The sequence below is a fragment of the Miscanthus floridulus genome, chromosome 6 (assembly GCF_019320115.1).
Source record: "Miscanthus floridulus cultivar M001 chromosome 6, ASM1932011v1, whole genome shotgun sequence".
Classification (NCBI taxonomy): Eukaryota; Viridiplantae; Streptophyta; class Magnoliopsida; order Poales; family Poaceae; genus Miscanthus; species Miscanthus floridulus.
This window is the reverse complement of record NC_089585.1, coordinates 116,116,933-116,132,982: the sequence shown is the minus strand read 5'-3', so window position 1 is coordinate 116,132,982 and position 16,050 is coordinate 116,116,933. Positions and strand designations below refer to the sequence as shown.

Genomic DNA, 16,050 nt, shown 5'->3' with positions numbered 1-16,050 from the left:
GAGCCGTGGTGCAGATCCGACATCACCCTTCAGCGCCCGAAGGGCCTCGTTCGTCGTGGCCTCCTTTGCCCGCTGACCGCCACCGAGGAGTGGCGGCTTCCCGACAATGAGGACGCGTCATCGCTGCCTGAAGGCTACGTGGTGTCCTTCGCTCGCTTTCACGAGCAGGGATTCACAATCCCCGCCCACAAGTTCCTTCGGGGGCTGTTGCATTACTACAAGGTGGAGCTGCAGCACCTCACTCCCAATGGGGTCCAGCACATTGTGGCGTTCGTTGTCCTGTGTGAGGGGTTCTTGGGGATTAGTCCCCACTTCGACCTGTGGCGGTATTTCTTTGTCGACAACCTATTGAAGCAGCGAGAGAAGAGGCAAGAGCTGAGTGTGCCGGTGGGATGTGCCGGTATTCATCTCCACAACAACTGGGTAAACAAATACCTGTCGATGCATCTGTCGACCTCCAACAAGAGGTGACATTCGCATTGGTTTTACGTTAAGGATGACGTAGCCGCCCCCTTACCAGCGTTCTCTGGGCGCATTATCAAAGAGGTCCCGGAGCCGTGGAAGTGGGTGTGCCGGATAAAGACAAGAAGAAAATCCAAGACCATCTTGTCGGCATCCGAATTCTAAAGGAGAGGGGCATAAAGGGGTCGGGGATCATCGGTGCCTACCATACGCAGAGAGTGGCGCCACTGATGAGCCGCGCGCTTCCCCTGTACCTGATGGCGCTCGGAGCGTCACTTGTTGGGACGGCGCTTGCCGATGAAGCGCCCCCCCTCTGAAGTGGCATAGCACATCAAGGAGGTGATGGAGCCTTCAAAGGATGATGCCGGCGTCGTCCTCGATTTCGTGTATCCGGTGCTGGGGCACCCTCCGATGCGGCCGAAACTAGGGTATATTGACTTCGTAAGTTCTCTTTCCTCGTGCCTCCTTTTTCTTTAATTTGAACTTCCAACCCCTTGATGCTAACATTGGGATAGCAGGGCCAGCCAAAGAGGCTTCTCTTTATGGATAGCCCAGCTCCGCTACCGAAGGACCCGCTCGTGGCGACGGTGAATCAGACCGTGGCCGAGTGGGAGGGGAAGACGAAGGAGTTCAAGATGACTTGATCACCGTTCGGGATGCATACGTAATGCCTTGATCCATCAACTCGAGCATCCACTTTGCGGTTCTTCCCATGGCATCCTAGCTTTGGACGACCTCACCAAGGGGGAACGATGTCACGATCATCACCGAGTGCGACTCAAAGTAGTGGCGTAGCTTCCTCTTGGTGATGAGGACAGCGTACAAGAGCTTCTAGATTTGGGAGTAGCAGGTCTTAGAGTCAGATAGTACCTCGCTGATGAAGTACACAGGGCGCTGCACCTTGAGGGCGTGCCTCTCTTCTTCCCGCTCCACTACTAGGGCGGCGCTGACCACTTGCGTGGTGGCCGCTATGTATAGCAGGAGGAATTCTTCGTCGCTTGGAGGAACCTAGATCAGGACCCTTGTGATGGCTGAGATTTTCTCCGGGTTGGCTTCGATGCCACGCTCGGAGACGATGAAGCCGAGCAGCATGCCCCTCGGGACCCCAAAAACACACTTCTCGAGATTGAGTTTGATGCCATTCACTCAGAGTTTTGCAAAGGTATGCTCAAGATCGGTAACAAGGTGGTCAGCTCGATTGGACTTAACTACAATGTCGTCAACGTAGGCCTCAACGGTCTGCCCGACGAGGTCCTTGAAGCATTTGAGCATACAACGCTAGTACGTAGCCCCAACGTTCTTTAGACCGAACGACATTGAGACGTAGCAGAATGATCCGAAGGGGGTGATGAAAGATGTCACGAGCTGGTCGGACTCTTTCATCGCGATTTGATGGTACCCAGAGTACGCATTAAGGAAGTAAATGGTTTCGCACCTCGAGGTAGAGTCAACTATTTGGTCTATGTGCGGCAAAGGAAATGGATCGTTTGGGCACGCCTTGTTGAGACCCGTATAGTCTACACACATCCTCCATTTCCCACTTTTCTTTCATACAAGAACGGGATTGGCTAACCACTTTGGGTGGTATACTTCCTTGATGAATCCAACAACTGATAGTTTTGTGATCTCTTCACCAATGGCCCTACGTTTCTCCTCGTTGAAGTGATGCAGGCATTGCTTCACCGGCTTGGACCCTGGGTGAATCTTCAAGGTATGCTCGGTGACCTCCCTCGAAATGCCTGGTATATCCGAGGGTTTCTACGCAAAGATGTCTTTGTTGTCACGGAGGAAGTCGATGAGCACGTTTTCCTATTCGGAGGAAAGCGTGGTACTGATGTGTACTGTTTTGCCCTCAGAGCTGTTGGGATCTATGAGGACTTCCTTAGAGCCCTCTGTCGGCTCGAACAACCCGGTCGACTTCTTGGCGTCGAACGCTTCTTCGGTGACCTCCTCCCTGAGGGCGGCGAGCTCTTCGGAGGTGACGATTGCTGTGGCGTGACCACAGCACTCGACCTTGCACTCATAGGCGCGTTGGAAGGAGGTGTCGATAGTGATGACCCCATGGGGGCCCTGCATCTTCAGCTTGAGGTATGTATAGTTGGGGACGGCCATGAACTTCGCGTAGCATGGACATCCCAGGATGACGTGGAAAGTTTCGACCACCTCGAAGGTGAGGGTCTCAGTCCTGTAATTGAACTGATCCCCAAAGGTGATGGGCAGATCGATCTACCCAAGTGGCATGGCTTGCTTTCTAGGCATGATGCCATGGAAAGGTGCTCGGGTTGGGTGGAGGCGTGTCTAGTCGACGCCCATCTCGTTGAGCGTCTTGGCGTACATGATGTTGAGGCCGCTGCCTCCATTAATCAGTACTTTGGTGAGTCGCTTTGGGCTGACGATCGGGTCGACCACAAGCGGATATCTCCCTGGGTGCGGGACACTATCCGGATGGTCGGTCCGGTCGAAGGTTATGGCGGACTCGGACCACCGGAGGAAGAGAGGTGTGGCCGGCTCGGCCGTGTAGACCTCATGGCGCGTGACCTTCTGACAACGTTTGAAGTCGTAGGCCGTTGATCCTCTAAAGATCATAAGGCAGCCATCTGGTGTTGGAAAGTTGTCATCCTTCTCCTCGACGTCGTTTGTGGTGGGGGCAGGGTCCTTTCCCTGCTCCCCCTTGTTGGAGCCTCTGGACAGGAACCGTCGCATGAGGCTGCAGTCCTTGATTAGATGCTTTATCGGGAAGGCGTGGTTCGGGCATGGCCCCTCAAGTAATTTTTTGAAGTGGTTCGGAGTGCCCTCCGTAGGCTTCTGACCACCCTTGTGGTCAACAGTGGCCATGAGTGAGTCATCGCGCCGTTGCTTCTTGTTCTTCCTTTTGGTGGATCGATTGGATATGCCTTTGTCGGCACCCTCGTCCCACCTTGCCTTGCCCTCGAGATGATCGAAGATCGCTCCGACCGCCTCTTCTCCTGAGGCGTGGTTGGTGGCGATGTCTAGGAGTTCCTTGGTGGTTCGCAGGCCCTTGCGTCCTAGCTTATGAACCAAAGGTTCGTAGGTAGTCCTAGATAGGAAGGCTCCTATAACGTCGGCGTCGGCGACGTTAGGGAGCTCGTTGTACTACCGGGAGAAGCACTGGATGTACCCTCGGAGGGTCTCTCCGGCCTTCTGACGATAGTTCTTGAGGTCCCATGGGTTCCTAGGGTGCTTGTATGTGCCCTGGAAGTTCCCCACAAAGATCTCCTTCAGATCCGCCCAACTCTAGATCATGTTGGATAGTAGGTGTTCCAACCACGCTCGTGTCGAATCGGCTAAGAACAGTGGAAGGTTGCGAATAATGAAGTAGTCATTATCCGCACCACCGGCTTGACAGGCAAGCCGATAGTCTTCGAGCCAAAGTCCAGGGTTTGTCTCTCCAAAGTACTTAGGGATATTGGTAGGTGGTTGGTACCTTGGCGGGAAAGCAGCGTTGAGGGTGTGTCGGCCGAAGGCCTGAGGGCCTAGTAGGCTAGGGCTCGGGCTCCGGTCCTCGCCGTTGTCGTAGCGTCCGCCGCGATGAGGGTGATAGCCGCAATGGGCTCCTTCTCTCGGGTCATTGTAGGTTCGTCTGCAAGCGTCGAGGGTGCTACATGCATCACGGTTGTGGCTGAGGCGCTGATGCACCGGGTCCATGGCACGCTGCCTGCCGCCTGCCGCCTTATGGTGCCTGATGGACTGACGCGTCCCTGGCAGGGAGTGCCAAGGTTGTGCGCTGGCTGGCATCGAACTTGCGTTGTCGAGACAGTGAGCTCTCAGCCTGCTGTGCCGCCGCACGCTCGAGTAGCGTGCGAATCTCACAGTGGGCCTGACAATCCTCGGGCATCGCGGCCTCTGTAAGGCCATGGAGCAAGGCCGTCACGGCGACGATGTTCTGGCTTGCCCGGGCGAAGTGGAGAAGGGCTTCATCGTCGGCGATGATCCTTCGGTTCACGTCACGGGCCCTGGCGCGTGCGCGCCCACCTTCTCCGTGGCGTTCGATCTTCCGATCGACCTCTGCGCATTTCCGCACAAGCTGGATTCCGGCTTCCTCGATCTCCCACTTTCGGGCTCTTAGCTACTCCGCCCCTACGCGAGGTGGGGCCACTATCTCCCGTTCGCTTTCGACGACGAGGTTGCCCGCTGGGGTAGCCTCCTCCATAGAGATGCTTTCGACGTGCCCCTCAGGGGTACCCATCATGAAGCAGTCCTGGGAGGGGTGATGGCTTCCCCTACTGGAGTCAGGGCTAGAGGATGACCCCGGCTCCTCTATGAGGAGGTTGTGGAGAGACTCCGTGACATGTTTGATCACCCCCATGAACTCATTGTTCGCGGGTGGCTGAACCATGCGTCGTGCCATAAGGTGGCTAACGGTCGCTGCAGCGTTACGGAGACTGAATGGAAGCGCTATCGGGGCACTCCGTATGTGGCGTTCCAAAGAGAGGGATCCTCCTTCGGAAGACCGCGCCATGTCGTTGGCGTTGGAAAGGGCGAGGCGACACTGGTCCTCCCTGGACTACTAGGATCCGAGGGAGACGCTGAGCTGGCGCCTAAGCCTCTCGTGGTTGAGGCCGATGGAGGGGAGAGATTGGATGGCGACATGAGCCAATGCCAACTCTCCTCCCACCGTGATGATGAAGTCTATGCTCCCGAAGCGCACGTGTGCGCCTGGGATCCAGCTGATGCCGTGGTTAGCCATCCGTGGCCTAATGTGGAACGCGCAAAGGTCCCATACCTGGCGCGCCAACTGTCGGTGTTTTGAATAAACACCAACTAGTAAATTTATATTTGTTGCACGTTAGGCCCGGATGGTGTGCTAAAGGACACAAGATTTATATTGGTTCGGGCTGAATGTCCCTACGTCCAGTTTGTTGCTGCTACTCGTGTTATTAGCACGAAAAAAGATTCATAGTAGAGGGTACAAACGGTCGAGAGAGCGATAAGTCCCAAGTCTCTGATGAAATGGTCGAAAGAATGCCAAGAGCTCGGTTGCTGCTTGGTTGTGTGTGTGATGTGTTGTGTGTGGAAATTGATCCATCTTCTTAGTGGGGCGCCCTGCCCTCCCTTTTATAGACCAAGAGGGAGCAGGGATTATAGATGGGAGAAAGAGGAAAAAACCAGAGGTAGGGAGAATCCTTCGAAGGTGCCGGGTCTTCCTTTTCCCTCGAGCCTGCCCTGCTGTCATGGCAGACCATGCCAGGGATAGCACGTTCGCTGATCCTGATAGGGTTGTGCCCTGGCTTCGGTTAGCTAGTGGTCACATCCCATCCTACTCTGGCGGACGATGTGGCGTGTCGGGGTACCGAGCCGTGACCCTACGGGGAGCAGACGGGTAAGTGACCATATGTTCGTTACTATTGATGATGTGAGTTCCCTCCTGGATTGTAGTGGTTGTCATATGCTTGTGTTAGGATTCACGGCCGAGGGCTGATGGCGACGCCCACAACACTGTAGGACAAAAGTCGGCGCCTATAACACTATTCGGGCTCTGTCATGCCTGGGAGGGCTTAAAGCACCCATCCCGTCATACCCTGACGGTACTTTCCCGCTAGCGCGCAGGGCATGGTCCTTGGTACTACGGTTGACCTGAATGTCCTGTCTTACCCTGTGCTCATCATTATAAAGGGGCAGGGTGTAGACGTCGGGCGAGGCGGAGCCAGCCCTCAGCCATCGGGTGAGGTGGAGCGAGTCCCCGATCTTCGGGCGAGGCGGAGTCTGCCCCCAGCCGTCGGGCGAGGAGGAGTCTGCCCCCAGCCGTCAGGCGAGGTGGAGTCTGCCCCTAGACGTCGGGGGACGCGGAGTCCAGCCCTCGGGGGTCGGGTGAGGCGGAGTCTGCCCCCAGCCGTCGGGCGAGGCGGAGTCCAACCCTCGAGGGTCGGGCGAGGCGGAGCCAACCCCTCGGGGCCGGGCGAGGCGCAGGGAATGAGGTGTAGTTGCATTCTTGCCTGTTCGGAAGCATCGGCGCTTGATGGTTATTAGTTCCGCCTCTTTGGGTACCCTAGTAATCGGTCCCCGACAACCTGGTTCGAACTCCAGACCATGTATAATACTGAAATGATCAATGACAAGTTTCTCTTGAAATACCTTGCTGAAGTGCATTTCTTTTGGTTTGGTGGTAAACAAAATGAGATGTCTTGGGATTTTTTTTTTCACCTGTCCCTTCACATTGTTCAATCCTTTCACTCCCCACTAACATTCGAAAATTAGTTTGACTTCCTAAACCAGCTTCAGTTATCAAGCGTCATGCATGTATTATGGCTGTGATAAATTCTTCGTCCAGTTCCATGTGTGACTACCCTAAGGATTTCAACATTGATCTGTTGCTATCGACCTCTTGCATATAAACCAATGACTCGAGATTGGTCAATTGCCATTCTGGTGTTGTAGCAGATGAGCAGTAAACTTATCATGCAAAACCAAATCAACAAGCAAATTAAGGTTTTAACATGGCATACATTATCAGACGACCGGTCCACATAACACAAGTTTGGTTCCACTAACATTATTACAGGCTCTTGATACAAGAGCAGTTCCACATAGTAGACGGAACGGGGACTAAGTTTACTATATAGGGTATATATTGCCGGGAGAAACGCAGGCGACCAAAGCTGATGGATTCCGTTTCAGTATTCTTGATTTAAATAGCAGCCTCCACAAGCATTGGACCTCCCTTTCTCCCTATGGAAAACAACAAAGGGGTTAGTATCCTCTATATATAAAAGGGTGGCTCCGCCATTAGTCAATTTTGACGGTGCTAATAATCATCAACGAAGAGGAGTACCTTGCTGTTATCTAGTTGACAGGCTGGATGCTCTTATAGAAAACGGGGTGGCTGTTCAACAGAGCGTCTTTGATGTTGGCAATGTTGTCTGTCATGATCTTGACTGCCGACGTCACTGAGCGAGGGCAAAGGCCAGTCCCACGGGCCAGCTTCATCAGAATCTGGAACCCTGCAGTCATCACAGTTGCCCCAGGCTGTGCAATGCCGGCGCCATCGTGCCCCGCCGGGTCGGTGAGGGGAGCCAGGGAGAAGCCGGCGGGGAAGAGGCTAATGTTGCTCATTGCCTGGTTGTCACCAATTATCTCCATGAGCTGTTTGTCAAGAGAGGAGTAGACCATGAACGCTCCAGACGCATCGTAGCAGGTGTTCTGCAGGATCATCATGGTGTCCCTGTTTGCCCCGTGGCCATGCTGATCGATTTGCAAATACTCGAGTCAGATGTGAAAAATGCAGTGCAGGTGTAATGACAATTCGGAAATGAATGAAACTGCGTCGAGTGCCATCAGTGCTCGGTATGTAATGTTCTGGTACCTTGACATGCAGGATGGAGACAGCGTCGTTACTTCCGGTGCCATTGGCTACACGAACCTCCTCCTTCACGGAGCCTCCATTCACCAGGACGTCCCACTGCCAGCCACCACCCGTTGGTAACGTGAGTAGAGAGACAGGGGATTGCGTTGTTGCCATGTCATGTGACCTGTGGACGCCGGCGTACCTTGGCACGCAGCATATTGTTCTTGAGCAGGTCGAACGCTTTCCCCATGTGCAGCGGCACCAGGAACGACGCGCTCGCGCACACGACCGCGGTGTGGCTGCTGCTGCTGCTCTCGTTTTGCGTCTTGTACATGATCTTGATGTCTTGTTCCGTGCCCAGCCCACACTGGACGGTCCAGGCGTCCTCATGGTAGGCGGCGACGCTGCTGGTGAAGTTGGCCAGCAGATTGTCTGCCAGCTTCATGATGGTCTTCCTCCCCCTTGAAGTGACTGAAACCAGGACGAAAAGCTTGTATATCTCTCTGATTCAAGTGGGTAGTGAGAGTCTCAGATAGTAATCAGACAGTATATTTATGCTGCAATTGCCCATTACCGTTGAGGGTACAGTTGGTGACATGGAACACGTCTCTGATTCGCGCGCACTGTCGCGCCATGCTCGTCACCCAGCGCCTGGCTCCGAAGAGGAGGCCGCTCAGGCATGGACCGAAGAGGTCATGAGTGTTAGTGCCATCTACTAGAACGTGATCGATGGCGGTGACCTGTGAAGTAGTTTTGGAAACAAAGATCAAACATAGACATGGTACAATGCTCGATGCAGTCGTATAATAACAGTTATTACAGGGTGAAGTTTTAGTTCGAGCCTTTCCCTATCTGGGATGTGATACATACCTTGCAGCTGTTGTACCTTATGGGCTGGATCAGTAGCCCTGATGGCATCTTGCGGCACCTAGCACCGTCGTCCAAAGACACGTCGACGACGGCAATGGCTCCCTGCTGTTCCAGCCTCTTGCAGTAGCGCACGAACGTGCATTTCCGAGCCGCCACCAGGGGCGAGGGGAACACCAGCTCAACAGTCATCTGTCGTTTTCAGTGCAAAAGAGAAAGGACCATCTGTGAGTAACAGTTAGTAAGAGAACACATCTTTCACCAGGCACTGTTTTCTTCACATATACTAAGCTTGTTAACAAGCTTCTCCTCTCTGCTAAATCTACGAAGAAACAATTCATACCATCTGCATAGCCCCATCATAGTATTCCTCGCGACCGGTAGGACAACTGTACACCTTGGTGGTCGCTGCAGCGGACACGAGTCCAGGGAGCATTGTGGCATAGCTCTCCTGCAGTCATTTCAAGCCGAGTTCATCAGATTTCGTATCGACAATGGTAAGTATATATGGCATTAGCTTCTATCGATCGATGTCAGCATGCTACTCACAGCATCCATGAGAAACTCCACAAGACTTTTAGGGTCCAGCATGACCACAGCGCTGGCACGGGTAGCCTCTGTCTTCATAGCGATGGTGTCTACACCCATCTGCCCAGGAAATGTTTGGGCGTAGGCAACCATGTTCAGTGTTTCGAAGGAACCACCGGGGACATTCAGCCAGAGAGCGCTATTGGGGTCAGCCAAGATGAGAAACTCCTGTGCTGCGTTCTGGGCTAGGTTGGCAAGCATCTGCTCGTCATGTTGCACTACGAAGACATTTTCTAACGAGGGATCAAGTTGGAAAGCGCCGGCAGCTGAATCCATAGCCATAGGTATTTCATTACCCGTGCTTTGTAGTAGCTGCAGACAAAGAAAAGATGCAAGATCATACCAGTGGAATTCGAGATTCATATTTTATAATACTTTGCAGCTTGAGGTGTAATAATCTTCCCGCTCTGAGAAGAAGTATACAACCTGTTCGGCACGTCGTAAACGATCATGGATTATTTACTGCTGGCTGGTTTGGTGTAAGAGAAAAATACTGTTCCAGCTTATAATCCACGATCGTATACGAGCAAGCGAACAGGCATATTGGTTAGGAAGAGTGAAAATATTTTGCTGGGGACAATAGTTATATATATGCTATACCTGCAACTCTTGCTGCAGCATCTGGTTAAGCTCCTTCAGCCGTTCAACTTCTTTCTCGAGTAGGAGGTGTCCTGGATCATTAATGCATCTGGGACAGGGAGCAGGAGCAGGAGCATTGCTCTGCATCTTCCTAAGCCTATTGTTTTCCTCCTCCAGCGTATCATTCTCTACTTTCAACCTGTAGTTCTCTTCTCTTCCACTTAGATGCTATTTGTGCCATAAAACTTAGAATGGTTAGAGATTCCAAATGATCAAATAGCTCAAGTATGAATATAAAAATCTGTCAGCGAAAGTCGAGGGTATCTGGTACTATTACTCCTACTATGTCAAGGATTAGTCCTGATTTTTCGATGCTACAAGTCGCCATTATTAGCAAAAATAAAAATGCAATCTATTAGAAACAAAAGGCCAATAGTAAAGCTAGAGGAACGAATAAACTAAACAGTGAACGCTTAGCAGGTTTTATTTTGCATAGCTAACGACCAACATTATCACGGAAAATCGCAATGATATAAAACCAGACCTTTACATGGGTCCTCTTATTCTGGAACCAAAACTTCACTTGATGTAGCAAAAGACCCGTCGACTCACTCAGCTGCCTCCTTTGATTGTCATCAGGGTGTGCGCATATGCTGAAGAATCTGCATGCGCGTTCAACAACAACAAACATAAGACAAATGATAATATCTCCAAGAAAAGGCAACTGATAGAAAGGAAAATATTTGTTTAATTCTCAGGAACAAGTAACAACTCAAGAAATGCGACTAGTAGGTTGACTTGCACTTTTTTTTAAAAAAAAATTATTTTACTTTATTAGCTTCAAGTCAACAATGTGTTCACAAGGAACCATACCCTTCAAGTATTTCTAACTGCTGGCTGGTGACCCTGTGTAGTGACCTCTTGTTTGGCTGTGGACCATCCTGGCTATCACTGTGTTTCTTCTTGTTTTTGCCTGCGGTGCTCGAACCAACCTCAGTGATTCTAGCGGCACCATCACCGGGGCTTTCTTCATTACCATTGTTTGCATGCACTTCCACAGACTGATTGCTTGGACCATTTTCAGGTGTGTCGTTCTGTTAAAGTGAAGACATTTTCAGTGTTAGATTTGTCCATTCTAAAAGTCAATAGTAGAAAAGGTTATTTCGAAACTTAGTGCAAAAGAGCATCAAACAAAACATACAAGGCTCTGCAATGAAAATATAGCACATCACTGTTTAGATTCTTGATCTTTCAAGACCTACTATTGTGTTATATCGTTCCAAGGATCTATACCAAGACACTAACCAAGTAACCCTTAATTTAGACTTGTATAGAATATAATGCCAAGTGATTAGGCTGTCTCCATGGATTTGGATGCTTGTATCACAAAACACGCTGATAGTACATAATAAACAATTTTGGCAAACCATGCTAGTAGTTAAGGGTCTAAGGACCCCCGACAAGAATACAAATAAAATCTGGTACCATAATTTACAAGCTCTGATACCAACAAATGAATGATACTAGCGGCTAACTGTTTACCTTAAAAAACATGTCTATATATAGATCTAACCTCTTCAAAAATGACCTAAGAAGTATGGGATTTAATATTGAATCCAATATAGAAAACAAGAGCCTATTTAGATTTTTGGAAAGAATTTCTTGTGGAAAGGTTACTAAAAGAAACATTTTAGGAAAACAGTAAAAGAGCTAAAATTTTAGAACTCTACCATATATCAAAAGCAAAGATTGATTAAAGACCATGGGAGAAGAATAACTTATTGAAAAGTTGGTTGAAATGAGAAATCCAATTAATTAAGAGAATTAATTAAATTTATCCTTTTTCAAGAAACAAAACAACAATCCAGTAATAAACTTTGATAAAACAAGATGAAGTGAGTTAAACGAAAACTCAAAGAGAACAAAAACATCGAACCAAGGAAAATCCAAGAAATATACTACAAAGGCTTGTATGAGAAGGTGGTATTGAAGAAACTTATTGTAGCAACGAAAGATTATGCTCTTACATGTCGATTCTAGGGGCAAAATATGTTGAAACCTTTCTTAATATGATGCAAGAAAATCCAACAAAACATGAGAAAATACCATTTGTGATTGAAGCCCACCGCCAACACCACCAAACGGCCCCATCAAAGATGGGTAGTCAATAACACAAAGCGGCCCCATCAAAGATGGGTCATTGATACCACCAGTAGGCCCCCATCAAAGATGGGTCACCTCCTGATGGTTCACCTCTTTTCATCTTCAAGTTAAATACAGTACCTACAAGTTGCTTCAAGTGTTTGGTTTAGTTAGTCTTCCTAACATTCCCCTTGCTTTTCCCTTGCCCTCCCCTCTATTTATAGGCACCACTAAACTATGACTTTGTTTTTTTTTGAGGGAAACTATTATTATGTATGGTCCTCGCGCAGGCATGGTGTTATGTGTACATGTCAGAGGAGAGAGAAAAAGGTAGGCGATCGAAAGAGATCTCTACTTCTTTTTTTATTATAATTATTTTCTTAAACTACAAGCCATCATGCATAAAACATAATCAAGGGGCAATAAAATAATCAAGGGAGAAATTTTCCAGCTTAATTCACCCGTGTACATTCAATTAAAAAATGCAAGGAAGCTTAGGAGGATTTGAGCAAAATTGGGAAAATTTAATTAGGTGGTGACATCTTGAGTAAAATAGTTGATTGCTGTATTTATCTCATATAGTCATATACTAGTTGTCTCCTATGCTATTAAAGCAGTACAATAAATACACAACAAGATGAAAACTTAACAGTGTGAAAGTGGAGGGGGAAAATGAAGAACATAATAAACAAAAAAAATCTTGTAAATCATACTTGATATCACAAGATGGCAATAGAAATACAAAATCTCACTTAGTGATAGAAATATAAATATTAGATTTGTTGCCTCAAATGGTTCACCTATCTTAACAATTACAATGGGTAACATGAAGTGTTTTTGGTGAGTCTAGAATTTCCAGAATGCAACCAAAACAAATTTAATTAAATTTTAATGGATTATGGAAATTATGGCACAATTGTAGACAATTATATAGAATCAGGGATATATTGGATGTGAAAAAATGCAAAGATTGTATAGATGTTCTCCACATATACTATTTTCATAATTTTAACTGTTATAAGAGTCTTTGAAATGAATAAAAGGAAATTCACAACTAAAAGACTTGCATACCGTTTCAACTAATAACCAGGGTGGTGTGAAAAGATTGGGTCAATATCTAACCTATATATTAGCTCAATCGACAATCGGATATGATTTTTTGTAACAAAATAGACTGGACCTCTTGCGTTCACTAAAAAGGATAATAAGATAGAGAGAGGCCATTAAGAGGGGGTGTGCCACCAAACCCAAACGGGGCCAAACCCACAGCCCCCGGCCTTACTTCCGCGGCCTCGATAAGGCATTACACACCGACAAACATGGCACACAATCGGATACGATGTTGAACCGTTAAAGATACTATCAAAATATGATGGGTTAGGCCGCAAGAACAACGATTTCTTTCTTTTTTTTTATTAATGTCTTGCATTGTCGTATTTGGGCCGTCCGTTATAGAGACCGCTATAGTAGTTGGACTACGCTCTTACAAGAAAGTGTTGCGGCCTTTTCGGAATCTATTGACACTGGGCTCACCGTTATGAGGACACAACAGGCGACTTGTACATCTAATGGTCCATCTAAGCTGGGGTTCTTTTCTTTTTACTTAAAAATGTGCAAAAGCTTTGCCCTATGCCAAATTCATTGACCTTAGTTTTTATTCCTTTTACTAGATCGTATATACTATATGGATTTGTACGGGCCAACTCTACCTATATATATATATATGTCTTAATTAGCTAGTTTCATAGATGTTTTCCCTGCAGATCGAAGGTAAAGTTTTTTCCTTGCAAATAAATAGCGCGACTTATTATGGAAATAAGCATAAAGGGAACATTGTCAATACTAAATCACATTTCCATCAGCACTGAATTAATAATCAACAATACATACATTACATCAACATTTGATACACTATACATTAATAAAAACAAATTCACTCACTCAACCGGATATATATGTATAATTTGAGTAAGCTAGTAAAAGCAGCCGTGTGATGATCATCTCCCTCCACTTCGCGCGCATGCGAACATTTTAAATAAACAAAACACACGTCTCAAACAAGCGCGTAGAACAAGGCTCCAATGGCGAACGCGGCGGTGCCGGCAACTCCTGCCATCCTGGGCGCCGCGGCACTTGGTGGCGGATACGCGGCCGTCGGCGAGATGTCGATGCCAAAGGGTGGTGGCGGAGAGAATGACGAGAATGGGCCGTTGGGGGACGGCGCCAGCCCCGCGCCAGGCTCGGTGCCGTTACCGATTGCCGCGCGCTCCGCCATGACGACGACGATGAGCTTCTCGCCGCGGTTGCAGTTGTCCTTGTTGCCGCTGATGAAGTAGAAGGGGCCGGAGCGGGTGAAGGTAAACACGGTGCTGCCGTCGGCGAAGGTGTCGATCGGCGCGCTCGTGTCGCAGGCGTCGTAGGACCTCTTGTCGACGAGGAGCACCGAGTCGTTGCCGGGCTGGTACGTGAAAGCTGCATGCATGGGCGCGCGCGCAGTCAAAATTTGAACCACAGTAATCAGTGAGAGTTGTACTGAACGGTGAAATTTTGTGATTAGTCAGTTACTGTCATCATTATCATTGCAATTAAGGGAGTTGGGTGTTTAAGGATGGCGATTGCGTCACGCCGTTGTGGACACAGAAATGGCACGACCACTGTAAAAATCCCGAGGATACGCTGCATTGAATGTTGCAGCCTAGGCAAGCGAACGTCATTCTGCTTGGGTCAGCGCCGAATGCCCGAATACAACTCCTGGACGCTTCCCTTCGTAGAACCACCGTGATTTTTCAGCGGTGCAGATATAGATATGCGGTTGCGGATATAGATATTGATAGAAATACGGATATATTATAGAAAAAAGATAGAAATACGGATATAGATATAGATATAAAGATAGAGATATAGTCATGCACTCCTAGAGATTTAAAGTTAAAGGATAGAGTTTGTAAAAAAAAAAAAAAAAAAAAAAAAAAAAACCTAGAGGATAGAGCGTTACAGGAATCTCAGCAAACAGCGTCTGCAGGCTTTCCAATTCTATTCAAACGAGGATGCCTGCGTCCTAGAAGTCAAACTTGAGAACCGTTACCGGTGGACGCCGGCATGCAAGCCACAGGACGCCTGCACCGCATCCCCGTAACGTGCCGATGCCATGGCATGCCCATATCTCGAGCAATGAATACCAGCGTATCCGACTCAGAACGAAAATATATTGCAGATTTTAATGCCTCTGCGCCGTGCGATGCTGGATACCCACTCATTCGATGTGCTGGTACGTGGTCTGCTGGAGCAGCAGCACATCGATCCGGAACGGAAACTGATGAATGCCACGGCAAAAACAGCAGCAGCAGCAGCATGCATGAGAGAGATCGATCGGGCTCACTCACCGATGGCGTCACCCACGCGGAAGCGGTTGCGTTGCGCCCACGCGTTGTACGCGCTGACGTTGCCGGTGCCGCTAGCGGCCGCGGCGGGCACGCGCCACTCGCCCGTGCCGCCCGCCTTGAACACGAACGCGGACGCGGTGGACGACACCGACGCCGCCACCAGGCACGCCAGGAACACGCACCTCATCACCCTCCCGTGCGCCATCCAGCCGGCTGCCGGCCCCCGACAAAAAAAACTGTGTGCGCGCGGCGCGGCCAAAAACCAGATAGCGTGCGAGTGCGATCGAGCGTTGGCTTGCGTCGTCGATCGATCAGGTGGTTCAGGGTCGGCATGGTTATAAGCGCGTAGAAAAGCTAACGAACGTATTCGTAGCACGGTTCTTTCCGTAAAAGTCAGGGAACGTGAACGCTGGGAAGAGCATATTTCTGCCGCGCTTTATGCTCTGTAGTACGTGCCGTCCTGCATGGCGTGGCGTTTGGTCCTGTCGTGTGTTCTTGCTGCCACGAGAGTTTTTGGAAGCTGTGCTTTACTTCGTAGATGGTGACGAATATCCATGCCTTGGGTGCTACTCAATTCATGTGAACAGCTAAGGTCGGTCTTCGAGAAAGGAAAAAAAAAACTTATGAAAAGGGGCGGAGTAGCGCAATGGGCCCAAGCTTGGACTGTGTAGCACTGTAGTGTGTACAGTTATTATGTGATTTAGTTCGGACCATAAAAATCGATTC

The 16,050-nt window shown here is 49.0% G+C and overlaps 2 protein-coding genes across 2 annotated transcripts; both read right to left on the bottom strand.

The window, feature by feature from the left end:
• Positions 1 to 7,263: 7,263 nt before the first annotated feature.
• LOC136459185 (homeobox-leucine zipper protein TF1-like) lies at positions 7,264 to 12,062 on the bottom strand. The gene is given in 12 exon segments (XM_066459072.1): positions 7,264 to 7,662; positions 7,784 to 7,879; positions 7,968 to 8,236; positions 8,340 to 8,505; positions 8,636 to 8,824; positions 8,976 to 9,083; positions 9,182 to 9,532; positions 9,821 to 10,027; positions 10,344 to 10,461; positions 10,673 to 10,893; positions 11,906 to 12,013; positions 12,015 to 12,062. Coding segments are annotated over 12 exon segments (2,280 nt in total).
• Positions 12,063 to 13,793: 1,731 nt separating this feature from the next.
• Positions 13,794 to 15,628, bottom strand: LOC136459184 (early nodulin-like protein 9). Its single transcript, XM_066459071.1, has 2 exons — positions 15,325 to 15,628; positions 13,794 to 14,413 (listed from the first exon to the last, which is right to left on the bottom strand). The coding sequence occupies exons 1-2, from the start codon at positions 15,527 to 15,529 to the stop codon at positions 13,995 to 13,997; spliced, it is 624 nt and encodes a 207-aa protein (XP_066315168.1). The 5' UTR covers positions 15,530 to 15,628; the 3' UTR covers positions 13,794 to 13,994.
• Positions 15,629 to 16,050: the final 422 nt, after the last annotated feature.

What these genes read in the sequence shown, in the direction of transcription:
- LOC136459184 (XM_066459071.1), bottom strand. Translation starts at nt 15,529, where the DNA reads ATGGCGCACGGGAGGGTGATGAGGTGCGTGTTCCTGGCGTGCCTGGTG. An exon ending in CCGCGTGGGTGACGCCATCG is followed by an intron (nt 14,414 to 15,324) that starts GTGAGTGAGCCC and finishes CCATGCATGCAG; the next exon opens with CTTTCACGTACCAGCCCGGC.